Genomic DNA, 17,462 nt, shown 5'->3' on the forward strand with positions numbered 1-17,462 from the left:
TATTAATCTCCATGTCCGTTGACACACACTCCGTACATGTCTGTGTGTTGCAACTCGAGAATCGGGATGTTAGATTTACTCAGTGGATTTATTTTTTTATTAAAATGTAAATATATAAAAAAAAACATCGGGCCCTATTTATTTCTACCTACTTTTAACTCTGAACTTGTACATGCGTAAATGGACAGATAATTGCGTAGATGGTACGCAAAATGCGTGCATGTTGGCAGGTCTGCAAACATGATTGGTAAGTTATTACAGCATCATCAGTACTACACACATTTTCTACACAATTCCCACTGAATGACTGACTGTATTTTTATTGGGAAATTGGGAATATACTACTTAACAGCTACAAAAAAGCGCATTGCTTCCGACTGGCAGCTGTAAAGTCGCCGGTTGGGAGAAGGGCGAGTGGGCTGTGTGATAACGGAACGTGAACGGCCATCAGAATGGCAGGAGCACGGCTGCCGCTTGATCAAGTGGAATATCGCAGGCGCGCATTGAATGAGACAAACAAGCTCTGGGGAGAAAAAGTCAATGTACAACTACGCCAGCGCAGGATACAGCTTTGTCTCTTTCCCCCTTCAGGGCTGATTTAAAGTCTGATTCAAAGTCTGGCACATTTTTTGCACCTTACACAGTGTGGTTTGGTCCAGTGATGTAGTGGTAAAAAAATGTTTGGGGTAAACTATACTGAACAAAAATATAAAAAAGCAACATGTAAAGTGTTGGTCCCATGTTTCATGAGCTCAAATAAAATATCCCAGAAATGTTCCATACGCACAAAAGGCAGGCTTTACATTTGCTCTGCATTTTAGCTATCGATGTGACGTTTGGCGACGCCTATTCAGTCAGTTCTGTACCTGCCTGGCTGAGTGGCAGTGTGGGTAGAATGAGCTCGCTCGCCTGGAAACCATAGCGCGAAACGTGAGGAAATTAAACTCAGCAGTCTGCCTGGAAATTAATAAGTAAGATCAATACATTTTTCTAACATATTTTATCATTTTCTGTTCTCTCATTTTAATATAAATACTTGTCAAGTACCAACGAGAAAATGTTTTATTAAGGTATTCCAGTACTTGAATTTCAGAGTGCCAAATTCAAGTACTATAAGCACCTCAAGCATCTTGTGCGAACCCTGCATATGGTGTTTTGAATTAATCGTCACCCTAGAAAGTGCTGTCCATTTAGTTGTTAGGATTTGAAACATCCGCAACTACAATGTTTTGCACTCGGATTCAAACGGTTGTTTGAACTTTTTCAAACTGATTAATCAAAGTGAGGTGAGTTTTAAAAGCAAGATACTGTTTTGATGTGAGTGCATTTTCATTGATGATGTCAGAGTGGTTAGAGGGACAATGAAGTCCTACCAGGCCATTAGCGAGCTGGGTCCTATGTAAATAGCTCACAAATTAGCAAGTCATGATAACTTGGTTGGTACAGGCTAGCACATCAGCGGTGGAGCTCGAATGATTGCTCTTCGTCTCATGGAAATAGTTGCCGTGTTTAGCTGTTAATATTGTCAGCTAACTAGTTGGTTGTTTTGTCTTATTTCTACCGATGTAATTCATATGGAAACGGCCCAAGCTGCTTGCTTTAGCTAGCTAGTTAGTTTTTCAGGCAAGAAAAGGTGTGTTTGTAGCGGTAAATTTGAGGCTGCGCTCAGGAAGCGTCAACCACAGCTGTCACTTAAACCTAGCTAGTCATACAGACAACCAGCTAACTAGCCACCGAAATGAAGGCTAAAGTAATTTGTGTTTATCGGTTGGACTTAAGTTATGGTTTGTCATGTTTTGCTAGGTGCAGATATTCATAGGCTATACATTGCCTCTTATCTGTCGTTAGGGTAGTTACGTAAACTCACCCCATTCCGTACAAATGTGTGCAACCGCAACATTCAAACGAGGCTACAAAGAAACCTAATGGAACTGTAGCGACTGTGTTGACGTCAAAATCGGGGGTGTGAACTAGGTTTCTATTCAAGCGTTGATCGACATGGTAATGGTTCTATAGTATGAGAAAAGATTACAAAACGGACCCTCCGTTACATCTTGACATGTCATGTCATGTAACGTACAGCATGCATAAAGCAACTTTCTGTCTTACAATTTCTCTCCACCAGGTGTAGCACTTCTATCATCCTTTAAAAACAAGAAATGGACAGTGACGGGGTAAGGGGGGATACCTAGTCATTTTTTGTGTCATCATTGCATGCGATCATCATTCAAAGCCGCTGTTTACTTCCAAGATCACTTTAGCACCGCCCTAAAAACCTGATTCAAATTTGTAGTATGATCTAAAATAAAGACGCGCCACAACGAGGTTCTAGCTCCAGCCTGTTTATTAACCTAACCCTCGCATGTCCTACATAGGTACGGATACCCCCAAGGGACATCCTACTACTTCTTCCCCTCTCCCATGAACAAGAACTCAACATGCATAACCACTGAAGCATAACTGAAATGCAATTTGGAAACCAGTATTATTCTCTAACATGCTACTTCCCATCCTGAAACAGTATGAAAGCATTAAATCACACAGTAGGAACATTTAACTTAGGTACAGTCTCTTTTTGCTGGGTATGGTCCCCAACAGTGTTTTCTCTTCACGTAACAGTCTTTCAGCAACTCTGGTGGCTTCACATCCCTTTTTGGGCGTGCTCTCCTTCACCCTCTTTTTGTGCATTTTCTGTGGCCTCCGTCTGTGTGGCTGGTAGATCTGGAAGAGCTCCGAGGTGTGTTTTGGTCCTTCGTACCTCTTCTGAGCCTGTGTCCACCACATAGAGCATCCGCTTTCCTCAGCACTATTGCTGGTGTCTTTGAGTTTGTAATCCACACACGTTGACCTTCGGTCAGCTCTGGCCTCTCCTTAGCACGGTGGCTCCGATTAAAGTCTCCAGTTTGCGTTTGTTTCAGACGTTTGTCCCTCAGCGAAGGCCTTCCTGTTAGGCCATCGGGGTTTAAGCTGAGCTGGCGAGACAGGCAATGGGGAACGCAGCCTCCTGCCCATCAGGAGCTCGGCAGGCGACGGTCCATGATGCAGTGATGTAACTCTGTAAGCTAACAGAGCCCTGTATGGATCCTTGTTCTTTTTCAGCAGTCCCTTGACTGTTTTCACAGCTTTCTCTGCCTCACCATTACTTTGTAAATGGTAGGGGCTACTGGTCACATGTATGAAGTCATATTCTGCGGCAAAAGCAGCAAAGGAGCTCGCAGAGAACTGGGGAGCGTTATCTGTAACCAGGACCTCAGCGACCCCTTGCCTGGATTTTTAAAAAAAACTTTAATCCATTGATAACACCAGCTGATGTGGTTATGGGTGTCTTTGATATTTCAATGTATCTTGAGTAGTAATCTACCACTAGCAGATAAGTGTCATTTTTCCAATAGAACATATCCGCCCCTACCTTTTGCCATGGCCGTTTTGGCAGCTCCGTTGCCATCATTGGCTCCGGATGACAAGGTTGACATTTTGTACAGACCTCACACTGGGCCACTAGCTTGGCAATCTGAGTACTCAGACCAAGCCACCACACTGACTGTTGAGCCCTCAGTCTGCATTTGGTTATCCCCATGTGTCCATCATGCACTCTGTCTAGCATTTCTGGTTGTAGAGTCTCTGGGATAACTATCTGTTGTCCTTTCATGAGAAGGTCTCCATTACAGTGGAAGTCACTTTGGTGTACCCAATAGGGCTTCAGCAGTTGAGGCAGGTCCTCCTGCCTGGGCCATCCCTTTTTGCACTATCTGTTGGCAGATGTGGTCTCGTTGTTGCTCCTCTGCAATCTGCTGCAGTTTGGTCTGAGATGCAGGTAGACTGTCCCTTATTGCATTAATGGACACCTGTACCTCACCCTCTAGACATTGCTCCTCTTCTGATAATGGATGTTTAATTGGGGCCCTGGAGAGTGCATCTGCTGTGATCAGTGCCTTCCCTGGCACATACACCATCTTGTAGGTGAACCTCTAATCTGAGGCGGCAGCGCAGAACTCTGGGAGGCAAGTCGTCCAGTGCTTTTGTCCCCAACAGAGCCAACAGTGGTTTGTGATCAGTCTCTGCTGTAAACTGCAGGCCAATAAGGTATTGGCTGAGCCTTTCACATGCCTGTGTGATAGCCAACACCACTTCTTCTTCTTGAGCATATCTTTGCTCTGTGTCGGATAAGCTTCAGGAGATGTATGCTATTGGACGCCACTCCATGTTGTCCTGCATCTGTGTGAGGACCGCCCCTAGCCCAAAGGATGATGAACCTGCTGATACTTTTGCCTTAGCGTGGGGACGGTACTGGGCCAGCACTCTCTGTGAGGCCAGATCTCCTTTGATTTGGTCAAATGCTACCTGTTGCATGTGACCCCATGACCAGTCATTCTCTTTGGCTAGTAAGTCTCTCAAAGGTTTGGTTGTATCAGAACTGTGGGAGGAACTTACCCACATATACAGTGGGGCAAAAAAGTATTTAGTCAGCCACCAATTGTGCAAGTTCTCCCACTTAAAAAGATAAGGCCTGTAATTTATCATAGGTACACTTCAACTATGACAGACAAAATGAGAAAAAAAAAATCCAGAAAATCACATTGTAGGATTTTTAATGAATTTATTTGCAAATTATGGTGGAAAATAAGTATTTGGTCACCTACAAACAAGCAAGATTTCTGGCTCTCACAGACCTGTAACTTCTTCTTTAAGAGGCTCCTCTGTCCTCCAGTTGTTACCTGTATTAATGGCACCTGTTTGAACTTGTTATCAGTATAAAAGACATCTGTCCACAACCTCAAACAGTCACACTCCAAACTCCACTATGGCCAAGATCAAAGGGCTGTCAAAGGACACCAGAAACAAAATTGTAGACCTGCACCAGGTTGGGAAGACAATCTGCAATAGGTAAGCAGCTTGGTTTGAAGAAATCAACTGTGGGAGCAATTATTAGGAAATGGAAGATATACAAGACCACTGATAATCTCCCTTGATCTGGGGCTCCACGCAAGATCTCACCCCGTAATGATCACAAGAATGGTGAGCAAAAATCCCAGAACCACACGGGGGGACCTAGTGAATGACCTGCAGAGAGCTGGGACCAAAGTAACAAAGCCTACCATCAGTAACACACTACGCCGCCAGGGACTCAAATCCTGCAGTGCCAGACTTGTCCCCCTGCTTAAGCCAGTACATGTCCAGGCCTGTCTGAAGTTTGCTAGAGAGCATTTGGATGATCCAGAAGAAGATTGGGAGAATGTCATATGGTCAGATGAAACCAAAATATAACTTTTTGGTAAAAACTCAACTCGTCGTGTTTGGAGGACAAAGAATGCTGAGTTGCATCCAAAGAACACCATACCTACTGTGAGGCATGGGGGTGGAAACATCATGCTTTGGGGCTGTTTTTCTGCAAAGGGACCAGGACGACTGATCCGTGTAAAGGAAAGAATGAATGGGGTCATGAATCGTGAGATGTTGAGTGAAAACCTCCTTCCATCAGCAAGGGCATTGAAGATGAAACGTGGCTGGGTCTTTCAGCATGACAATGATCCCAAACACACCGCCCGGGCAACGAAGGAGTGGCTTCGTAAGAAGCATTTCAAGGTATTGGAGTGGCCTAGCTAGTCTCCAGATCTCAACCCCATACAAAATCTTTGGAGGGAGTTGAAAGTCCGTGTTGCCCAGCAACAGCCCCAAAACATCACTGCTCTAGAGGAGATCTGCATGGAGGAATGGGCCAAAATACCAGCAACAGTGTGTGGAAAAACTTGAAGACGTTTGACCTTTGTCATTGCCAACAAAGGGTATATAACAAAGTATTGAGATAAACTTTTGTTATTGACCAAATACTTATTTTCCACCATAATTTGCAAATAAATTCATAAAAAATCCTACAATGTGATTTTCTGGATTTTTTTTCCCTCATTTTGTCTGTCATAGTTTAGGTGTACCTATGATAAATTACAGGCCTCATCTTTTAAGTAGGAGAACTTGCACAATTGGTGGCTGACTAAATACTTTTTGCCCCACTGTACCTGTGCTGGGTGGACTTCTGCAAGATGGTGCTGGCAGGCTTTAATAATAAATTAATGTCAAATCAAATTGCACCAAGTTGTTGTCCTTTTTTTTTTGCAGTCACAATTTACCATAAGCTGTACATTTCTTTTTTAACAAACTCAATTTGTAACTAGTACTAAAGTAGCTCTGACCGGATACTTTTTTTTACTCTTACTTGAGTAGTTTAAGGTGGCTAAATTTACTTGAGTAAATTACAATCCAAGTAACAGTACTTTACTTAAGCACAGATTTTCAGTACTCTACCCACCTCTGAAAATTATACATAGCCTAACTATAAAACATGGGCGAGCATCAACACTGGAGGAAAGTCTATAATTTTACAGTAGGCCTACATCTGTCAACTGATGGCCCAAATCAGCGCATCAATTTAGCCAGGGAAACAAACAGTAGATTATTGGTTCTCTCACCTTTCATTATGTGACTTAATGGTAGGCTAAATGTTGCCTACAAAATGTAACCTATTGAAATATCAAATAACAAGGGGCCTAGTGCAACCAACTGATGACACTAAATTATCGCCAACTGATGGTTTAACAAGACATCTGTGCTAAATTCACCCACACAGCTGATCTCAATTGCAACCATTATTGATCACATCATTACCTCTCCCTAAGATGCCAGTGTTACCTTAGTCAGATCTGTAAATAATGGCGAGATGCTCATGTCTCCGCCCTAACAATGCTAGTCGTCCCAAAGGCTGGAAGGCAGGCAACATGCTTTAGAACAGACTACAGGTGATCTATTTGACAATAGAAATAAAATATTTCCCCGTTTATCATTGCTAATTTGTGGCAATTTCTGATACTTTGTATGAATGGGCCGGAATTTAACTCAATTTCATTCGTAATCTTAAAATACAAGTGTCTAGTGTATGTAATAGTAATAGTGGAGACCAATATCTATGTTATTAAGCTATATAAAATGACAGTTGTTGATGTGTATGGCTGCATTTCAGATAAATGTTTGCAGATTTCAATGTTGCAGTAATAGGACTTAGGCCTATAGCATTTAAGGGAGCAAGAAAGGACATTTTAAGACGGCGAGCACTGATCCCAATGACTTGACTGCCCCCGCATGGAGAGAACAAGAACTGCAATTTTTTTTTGCCAAACACGAGGCTCATTTGAATTTCCCAATGCAGCAGGAAAATAATCACTAACAAAAGAGTGATCAAGTAAAGATCTGACATCTGTAGATGGCATAGACAGTATATCGGTGGACATGACTCACTTCAGTGTGTAGTTGGTGAGGGGGCAGGAGCAGAGGTCCTGGATGTGGTGGAGACAGACCAGCCGGCCAGGGCTGCAGGGGCAGGTGATGGCAGACAGGTAACACGTGGTCCTGCACTTGGCACACTGCCGCTCGTCATCCTGCAGGAGATTGTATTCCGCTTGCTCGCAATGCTTCACCCCCTTGGGGAACAATACAAAAACACAACCATGTTATAAGTGGAGACCCCAGAGAGACCGTATTGATGTATGCATTTACAGACAGTTCTCCTTATTTGGAGTGAACAATGTCCCATTAGTGTTTGATATTCCTGTAAATTCATACATCAAAACAGTGTTCTACTGTTTAGGTCTGATTCCTCTGCCTATTAATATCGATATAGTGTTCTGGAAAATATGAATATAAAGCAATGACATTTTCCTCTAAGAATTTATTTTTGAGACTGACTTAAAAAGAGAAGTCATGTGTTTTGATATACATTTGAAGTCGGAAGTTTACACACCTTAGCCAAATACATTTAAACTCAGTTTCACAATTCCTGACATTTAATCCTAGTCAAAATAACCTGTCTTAGGTCAGTTAGGATCACCACTTTATTTTTAAGAATGTGAAATGTCAGAATAATAGAGAGAATGATTCATTTAAACTTTTATTTCTTTCATCACATTCCCAGCATTGCCTTTAAATTGTTTAACTTGGGTCAAACATTTCAGGTAGCCTTCCACAAGCTTCCCACAATAAGTTGGGTGAATTTTGGCCCATTCCTCCTGACAGAGCTGGTGTAACTGAGTCAGGTTTGTAGGCCTCCTTGCTCACACATGCTTTTTCAGTTCTGCCCACAAATTCTCTATTGGATTGAGGTCAGGGCTTTGTGATGCCCACTCCAATACCTTGACTTTGTTGTCCTTAAGCCATTTTGCCACAACTTTGGAAGTATGCTTGGGGGTAATTGTCCATTTGGAAGAACCATTTGCGACCAAGCTTTAACTTCCTGACGGATGTCTTGATGTTGCTTCAGTATTTCCACATTTTCCTCCCTCATGGTGCTATATATTTTGTGAAGTGCACCAGTCCCTCCTACAGCAAAGCATCCCCACAACATGATGCTGCCACAGTTCTATTTCTGTTTCATCAGACCAGAGAACATTTCTCCAAAAAGTACGATCTTTGTGCCCATGTGCAGTTGTAAACCGTAGTCTGGCTTTTTTATGGCGATTTTGGAGCAGTGGCTTCTTCCTTGCTGAGCGGCCTTTCAGGTTATGTCAATATAGGACTCATTTTACTGTGGATATAGATACTTTTGTACCGGTTTTCTTCAACATCACAAGTTCCTTTGCTGTTGTTCTGGGATTGATTTGCACTTTTCGCACCAAAGAACGTTCATCTCTAGGAGAAAGAACGCGTCTCCTTCCTGAGCGGTATATGACGGCTGCGTGGTCCCATGGTGTTTATACTTGCGTACTATTGTTTGTACAGATGAACGTGGTACCTTCAGGCGTTTAGAAATTGCCCCCAAGGATGAACCAGACTTGTGGAGGTCTACATTTTTTTTCTCTGAGGTCTTGGCTGATTTCTTTTGATTTTCCCATGATGTCAAGCAAAGAGGCACTGAGTTTGAAGGTAGGCCTTGAAATACATCCACAGGTACACCTCCAATTGACTCAAATTATTGAAATTATTGAAATTAGCCTATCAGCCATGACATAATTTTGTACAATTTTCAGAGCTGTTTAAAGGTACAGTCAACTTACTGTATGTAAACTTCTGAATTGTGATAGTGAATTATAAGTGAAATAATCTGTCTAAACAATTGTTGGCAAAATTACTTGTCATGCACAAAGTAGATGTCCTAACCGACTTGCCAAAACTATCGTTTGTTAACAAGAAACTTGTGGAGTGGTTGAAAAATGAGTTTTAATGACTCCAACCTAAGTGTATGTAAACTTTACTGTATAATTCTGTTGTGCGGGCGCCTTACCATCTTGCGGACATTATCTCGTAGGTCCTGCTCCTCTCTGATCATATCCTTCATATCTTTCTGGACAGCCGACGCCAGGACCACATCCAGACTGTTGGCCTTGGAGGCCATCTGGCAGATCATCTCGTCGTGCGAGAAAACACAGTACCGATGCAGTAGTCTGTAGTGGTCAACGCACTGGCGGCCTAATGCCATCTGAGATTAACCAAAGAGACTATTAGTAAACAGTCCACTTCACATAAACTACCCCTTCCAAAATAATGGCAATGAGAAGCTCAGGTAAACGAAGAGAAAATTCTCAGGTCTATCCTCTTGAAGCCAATGAGTATCTTACCCAGTCCACAGTGCAGAAGTTTACAGCCTCAGCGAAGTTGAAACCCTGGTTGAAACCACTGTGATAAGCTCTGGGGAAGGTGATGACAAACTCACCAGCACACTGGTTTGTTCTGTAAATCTGAGGACACAGAAAATATTGATTTCAGAAAAAATGTATCTGTTAGTGGAATTATATACTATTCTATGGAAATACATGTTTGTAAGTCTAGTTACACAGAAACTTACAGGGACCCCGTGAGACATGAGGGTGTTGGGGTTCATGATGGTGACCAGCTGGTGGAGGAGGTCAGGCTGAATCTGAAACAGCTCTGGAGCCAGTTTCTTCATCACAGCCTCAAGCTGTTCTGCAGCAAAGCCAGGTGCTCCATACCACGTCTTCGGCTCCCCCCTTTCAAAAACAAATACAGAGCTTGATTTAGGAATATCATGCAAACAAAGCATTTAAAGTCTAATTCTAAACTTGAAAATATTGTCTTGACTCCATACAGGAAATGTGGAAAACAAAATAGCAATGATCATAAGCAAAATGGCACTTTATGATTGTATGTAACTACTTTATTTTTTAATTTCAACATCCCGAAACAAAAATCAGTACCAGTGCAAGTAGTTGATGGAGTAGCTCCAGTGGTCCTCGATGTGCCAGCAGAAGGAGGAAAAGCACATGCCTACATAGAGCCAAGGTAGAGTCATCCCACAGATGTCTGCTGTGACATGAGTCAACACTGACGGGTCCATCATCGCCATGTTGTTCAGGTTCCAGCCACACTTCAGGTACATCTACAAGACATCATGGGAAAGAAAGATTTTCAGCATTTCAAAAAAATATCTATATATATTCTGATACAATGGTACATTGACAAGCCATGAGATTGAACGAAAGGTTTAGCCATTTTATCCTGAGTCTACTGTGTGATATACTATATTGGTTGGGTTAGTCCTTCATTTGAATACAGGTGCCTACCTCATCCTTTTCTGAAACCTTAAATCTTCCATTCCTGATGGGGAATCCGCTCCCAAACTCCTTGGAGGCTATATCTGCTCCATACTCCACTGTGACGTCCTCCTCGATGGTGCTCACCAAGCGCCAGAACTCTTTTTCCACCAACTCTGTGGGAACCATCTGAAACAAATCCACAATTAAATGCAGGGGCGGACTAGGACTAGAAATCGGCCCTGGTATTTCTAAGACAGGCACATTCCCCCCCACGCAGGATTTTTTTTTGGGGGGGTGGGGGCATTATTAGCCAAGTAATGATAATTTTGTAAAGAAAGAAAAAAACTGAAGCTAGACAGGCCCACTGGGCTAACAAATGGACCAGCCCATCTGGCATTTGCCCAAAATACCAGATGGCCAATCCACCTCTGAAATGTTAAAAATGATATTTCATATTCCATTTATGACAGTTGTGAATAAATTACAACAGGTCAAAAATCTTAGAACTTCCTTGATTAGACATTTTCTACTTACATGAACTGGCATGTTGAAGTAATCAGATTTGAAGGAGTCTGCCATTTCACCAAAAGCCCGCAAAGAGTAGTCCCTGTATGCCTGCTCAAAACCAAATGCCTCCTGAGGTTTGCTGCACTCCTATTCAAAATAAACAACAAGGAGTAGAAAGCACACCTTAATAACAGTTTTCTTTTCACAGATAAACAAAGGTATTCTGTATACATAAGAGCTGAACACATTCATATCATACATTCACAGAAGCCAGTACAGATTGACTGTGAAGTGAAAATTTGGTTATTGGTGTGATGAGGTGAATAGACATCACTACTCACTTGAGCCAGGCACTTGGGGCACCTCCAGTCTCCTTTGGGGATGTCGTTTAGAGGGGGTATGAGACAGAAGGTGTGGTAACTGTCGTCACAGCCATCACACAGCAGAAGACGATCCTCGTCACTCCCGCTGCCACACACCAGACAAATATACAGGTCCACCTACAGAACAGAGGAGGGAAGAAGGGCTTTGTTCCAGTCATTCCTGAGAGAAGCATTCTCTTCACTCCAGTTAATACATAACTAATGAACTATATAATAACAACAGAACCATCTATAAAAGACATGACACATTCTTGAAGTGGAATAACCAAAGGATCTACAATTCAACTTTTTTTTAAACCTATATGCTGCACAAAAATGTATAAAATATGTTCTGGTGTAAAGATGCAATAATGTTGATAATCCATTTAGAGTATTCTCTCTCATCCAAAGAATGGATCAAATAAATCCACACTTACTACACTCACTGCAGGAGGTGGGACATCAAGACTGGGTTTTTTCTTATATCGAGACTTGTTTTCATCTGCCTCGCTCACCGGCTCGATGGGTTCTTGTTTCACTAGAATGGGAATTTCTTTTTCTGACAAAAAAAATTACTTATGATGAGCATAATGAGGAACACCAGATGATTTAACTCATGAATTACCCATGGTGCATCTTACTCCCTAGCCTGAATATCACACACTATGTTCCAAAATGCCCACTAACGTACATATTAATATACATTGCTTGATTCTAAATGGTATACAAGTATATGGATATTGGCACCGATCACAAATATTGTTTTAACTCTTCTGTGGTTAAAGTAAAGCCTTGTTGGTACTGACCTAGCTCGGGCTTGGCAACAAAGGAGCCCATCCTCCTCCTCAGATTTGGTCTGTTCTCACAGGGTTCAGCTCCTGGTTCGGTCTTCACACAACTGGACTGTGAATGGAAATAGAGTTCTAGTTAACTATTGTAACTACCACTAATGATGTTACAAAGTTGCTATGCAATAGAGAGCAGTGATGTGCCAATGCTTTCATGAATAATTAAGATAACACACAAGGCTTTAAGCTAATTACACTCCATTTTGTGACTTAAGGATTTGAAGGAGATAGAGTAAGGTAGTTGGTTACAGGGTAGTTTCTGCAATCTGAATTACTGGGTTTATGAGGAGTTCTTCTGACAAGTGTGTGAGGCTCTGTTCGACAAGAGCATCCACCTCAGCTCTCATCCGCTTTGCTCTGCGGGCGCTGTTGCAGCAGGACTCGGCTGGCTGGACAAACTGCTGCCTCTCGGCCAGGTCATGGGGTTTGTACTCCTTGTCACTTGTGTCAAGTGGCAGGGTTGGCTTCTGGACAAACTGCAGGCATAGGCACCATAGAATAGGAACATTAGTGATATCATTACAATGTAATGTTATGCAGTTAATCTATTACAAATGTAGACAAAACATACAAACAATAGACATGGCACACATGCCTATGGCAGCAAGGACATCCAGACTATATCAGCGGTGCACGGACAAAGCACAATGAGACTATTTGAAGCAAAGAATGGTCTAACATTTCTGTGTAACCAAAAACTCCAGACTATGCCATAACCACCATAACCACATGTGCCATTTTTTTATTCTTAGATAATAACCATGAGGCAGCCATACCGTGTCAAGTTCAGGGGCAGACACTAAACGCATCAGCTTGGAAGCAAGCTCTGGTGCCTAAAGCAAGAGAGAGCTTGCAAAGTTAACAACAAAGACCAAATTTATATTGACTCAATACGCTTTCTCTGCAGTTTTCAATCCATTTATTCAATATTGAAAATGATCCTCACATTAGACAAACATACAGTACTTCCACAATAACAGCACTGGAACTATGGTTGAACAGTGCTTAACTTGCCTACAGATGAGCCAGCCAAGCGCTTAACACAGCATTAGCTAGTGCATAAAGCCCCGAGTACAATGTGAACAGACGCAGACAGATTAACCATGAGTGTTAGGGCATTTGTCCAACTTACCAGGAGGTTAGCTCCACTCTGGAAGAGGTTGTAGGGGTAGAGGATTCTCTCATAGTGTGACCGTAGGTGAGAGCCCACAGCCTTGCCTGGAGCAAAGCCCATCTTGAGTGCAATCGCCGTCCATCGTCTGTCGCGACACACAATATCAAATCCACCCTCATCTGCAACATTCTGAAATAATATGTGTAAAAGTTAATTATAGTCAGTGGATGCTGTTAAATACCATTTAAGATGGAATAAATGCATAGTAGTTTGAAACAATACTAAAACACCCAACCTTGTTGAGTTGATAAAGGTCCAATATCTTCCTTTCCACATGAGGAATCTTCAGAGAACACCCCTGCAACTCCCAGAACTTTGCAATCTTGTCCAAGAAGTTAAGCTTGACTCTGGTCTGTGCCTAGGAAAGGGGAACATACAAAAGGTGATATCTAACAGCCACTGTAGGAATTGAAATGTAGAAAATCACAGAGGTGATAATCAGTCTCCTGACTCAGCAATGTGATGCAACAAACAAATATTTGCGAACTGAAAAGACAAGATTTCTGCTGACCGACTCCTGCACAAGCAACCTTTGACCTTCCTTTCACTAAAGCTTCTGAAAGGGGTGATTAATAATGGTAGGCACAACAGCAACCTTCAGTGCTTCGTCAACTAGACAATTGCATTGACCGAGACCCTGACCAATCAGTTCTATTCCCCTCTATGGGCCTGGGTTTCAAAGGGATGCATACTGCATATCATTAAGGGTATTGTATATGGAAACTAAGACCTAGGTTACACATAATGCAAAGTGACCTCCTTACCTCCAGTTCATTGAGCCTCTGTATCCGAGGAGTGAAGTGCAGTCTGTCAACATTACATGCAAATGGGGGCTGCCAGCCCTGTGAGCATACAACAACAACATTATTAGAATTTGCATTCCATAGGACACATAATATCATAAAATGGCCTATTGTCAGTGTTGGGGAAGCTCCTCTGAAAATATAGTTTACCAAGCTTCCAATTACTTTACACTGGAAGAAATTAAGCTACACTAAATATACTCTTAAGAAAAATAGTTTACTTAACTGAAGTTACTTTGAAAAAGTAGCTCACTACATTAAACTACTTAGTGATAAATGATCATATCTCAATTTGAAATGTCATAGACATTCACTCTGGGGTCAGATGTTAACAGAACGTGTAATTTATCAAATAAAATAAAAAATATATCTTCAAGTGAGAATTGGGCAGGTCTGTAGCTGAAAAAGAAAGTTAATTATTGCCTACTTCACCCATAATTTATTTTAGCAAAAAAAGTAGTGTGTAGTTCCAGTAGTTGGTTACATCACTACATTGCAAAACGTTTACTACCAAAAACCGTACCAAGATTTAAATTTAGTTCAACTACCACTAAGCTACTGCAAAATGTAGTTAAATTACTAGCTGAAATACACGTAGTTCACTAAATTATACAAACTGTACCACATCTACCCAGCAGTATGGGGATATCTTACAATAAACCAGTCATTGTCCCGTATGGAACACCTGTCAGTAACAGATGTTTAGCCTACAAGTCTGAGTCTGTCTATGGGTCTACTGTTGTCACTGAGTTACATCAAAATAAAAATAAAACGCTTTACATTGGCAGGACCTAAGTAATTTGGCTTTATGTAGGGTAGATGGAGTCTCTTTGAAAGGAAGTATTGCAGACATGTAGGATTATTTTAATTTCACATATAAATAGGTCACGGTACTTTTCCCCCTTCAATATAATTAGTTATTAAGGGTTACAATATAAGCATTGTAGAGCATACACCATGATTGATTTATTATCTTAAAAACACACTAGCCTAACTAACATCACCAACAAAATGGCCAGATGGAACTCAACAGCTCCGGTTTACCACAAAGCCAACATGGAGGACAACACCCAAAAACTGTCGGGCCTACTGAGTGAACATCCTATTTCACCAGGATATCTCCAGACATCTATCCAATTACTTAGCTATTAACACTCATTTTTGACGCCATTCGATATTGATTGATAGTTATAACCAATAATGTATGCGTAATGAGTTATGTCTATTATTCATTTATGGATTACTTCTTTCTTTGGTTATTAATGGTTTTTATTTCAGTTTCCAAAAAGGTCAACACAGGTAAAAAAAAATATTTTCCGATAAATCATTTAAGTTTAGTCTAAACCAAACAAGACTAATGAATACAGGTGATCCTTAGTTATGGGGAAGATAGAAGTTTGTCTGAATGACGTCATCAAAAACAACATTCAACAATAAACATCCCCCGTCTCCGTAACACTAACCGTACGACTGTTTGGCTTTGGCATTACCAGTGATACATAGTCAAGACATTTAAAACGTTTTCCTGTTATTAACAATGTCTATTGTTTTCTCCCCTGACGACACAACTAGCCAATTTAGCAAGCTAGCTAGACATTAATTCCCACCTGCCAGTCCAGTTAGCTACTGTAACGTTAATGGACCATGTCAGTCTGTAGCTAGCTAATGTTATGTAAATGTACATTTTATTTATTGAAACGCTGTTTTAGGTAGTACTAACGATGGCTCGTTTGTCGTTTTTACACTAAACTGTGTAATTGTGCCAGATACTACTAGTTTGATCAGTCGTTAGCGAAAGATAAATCTCACGACTCGTTCAAATCAGTTAGCTAGCTAGCTTGCCGGTGTTGTACCGTTTCGTTTTCAGTTAAGCACCAAGATACATTTTTACCAACGTTTCCTGTTGCTACACAAATACACTCCGCTGGTCAGGTAGCTAGCTAATGTTATTAAAAACTAGCTAGATTATGTAGCTAGCTAAATAAACATTTGAATGATACACAAAAGAATCAGCAAAAAAACCTTAATCCGCCATGTTGAAAATGTCCCTTTAAACCCCCCAGTGTATGGTAGATGTCAGTCTTCTTGTTGTTAAAATGGTTTTAAAGATTCAGTTGAACCATTCAGCAACTCGACCACACTTACCGGAGGCGGGCGGACCTTACAAATGCCCGTTTTTTCCGCAATTGGACGGATCTTATTTATAAAAGCAAAAGGATCGGCAAATTCCTCCCAGCTTGGTTCGAAGACTGGGCACTCCGGAGGTGGCTTGAACTCGTCCGGCCGAGGCTGGGTCATCTTCGTGGTCCAATCTTAGAGCTCAAACACAGGTAGGCTGATCACAACAATGTCACCTTGCTATGATCTGTCGGGAGGTCTATCCTTCTAATTTTCCAATGTCAGGTTCTCCAGAAGGCAATCGGGATCAACATACGAGGCAGTTCAGTCAAACACATACACACGCACAGCGAAACGAATGTTCTAAGGCAGTGACTACGTCCGCCTAAAAAAGTAGATACCATTTAGTTTTTCTAAAACCTCTTTATGTTTCAACTCATTTCTATGACCTTAGAAATCAACACTACTTCATGTTAGACATTTTAAATCAATATAAATTACACGATTTTATTACATGGATTGTGATTACTCTAAGATATAGTTCTAAAATTATTCAAATTTGTCATGCACACATGAATATATAAATATGCAAATACACGTTTGTTTTGACACACCATTGTGTTGAATTTAGTATATAATTTACACAGAATTATGTAATGTTGAAAAAGATGGAGGACATACATTATATATACAAAAGTATGTGGACACCCATTCAAACTAGTGGATTTGGCCATTTTAGCCACACCTGTTGCTGACAGGTGTATACAATCAAGCACAGAGCCATGCAATCTCCATAGACAAATATTGGCAGTAGAATGGCCTTACCGAAGAGCTCAGTGAATCAAATTTATTTATAACTCCCTTTTTACATCAGCTGATGTCACAAAGTGGTCTACAGAAACCCAGCCTAAAACCCCAAACAGCAAGCAATGCAGATGTAGAAGCACGGTGGCTTGGAAAAACTCCCTAGAAAGGCAGGAACCTAGGAAGAAACCTAGAGAGGAACCAGGCTCTGAGGGGTGGCCAGTCCTCTTCTGGCTGTGCCAGGTGGAGATTATAACAGTACATGGCAAAAATGTTGAAACATTCATAGATGACCAGCAGGGTCAAATAAT

At 41.3% G+C, this 17,462-nt stretch overlaps 1 protein-coding gene across 4 annotated transcripts in view; it reads right to left on the minus strand.

The window, feature by feature from the left end:
* LOC139416691 (lysine-specific demethylase 5B-B-like) overlaps positions 1–16,720 on the minus strand; it is a 29,871-nt gene extending 13,151 nt beyond the window's left edge. The window contains exons 1-16 of one of the 4 annotated variants that reach the window (XM_071165665.1): positions 16,375–16,720; positions 14,191–14,268; positions 13,662–13,784; positions 13,385–13,555; positions 13,029–13,085; positions 12,528–12,728; positions 12,211–12,307; positions 11,842–11,963; positions 11,384–11,542; positions 11,070–11,189; positions 10,563–10,721; positions 10,197–10,378; positions 9,827–9,989; positions 9,600–9,719; positions 9,266–9,460; positions 7,288–7,469 (exon numbers count right to left, since the gene is read on the minus strand). In XM_071165665.1, the coding sequence (XP_071021766.1) occupies positions 7,288–7,469; positions 9,266–9,460; positions 9,600–9,719; positions 9,827–9,989; positions 10,197–10,378; positions 10,563–10,721; positions 11,070–11,189; positions 11,384–11,542; positions 11,842–11,963; positions 12,211–12,307; positions 12,528–12,728; positions 13,029–13,085; positions 13,385–13,555; positions 13,662–13,784; positions 14,191–14,268; positions 16,375–16,527 (2,282 nt within the window). In that variant the 5' untranslated portion in view covers positions 16,528–16,720. The remainder of the gene's footprint in view (positions 1–7,287; positions 7,470–9,265; positions 9,461–9,599; positions 9,720–9,826; positions 9,990–10,196; positions 10,379–10,562; positions 10,722–11,069; positions 11,190–11,383; positions 11,543–11,841; positions 11,964–12,210; positions 12,308–12,527; positions 12,729–13,028; positions 13,086–13,384; positions 13,556–13,661; positions 13,785–14,190; positions 14,269–16,374) is intronic. The other 3 variants (XM_071165666.1, XM_071165668.1, XM_071165667.1) reach the window with 3 other exon arrangements.
* Positions 16,721–17,462: the final 742 nt, after the last annotated feature.

The sequence above is a fragment of the Oncorhynchus clarkii genome, chromosome 9 (genome assembly GCF_045791955.1).
Source record: "Oncorhynchus clarkii lewisi isolate Uvic-CL-2024 chromosome 9, UVic_Ocla_1.0, whole genome shotgun sequence".
NCBI lineage: Eukaryota > Metazoa > Chordata > Actinopteri > Salmoniformes > Salmonidae > Oncorhynchus > Oncorhynchus clarkii.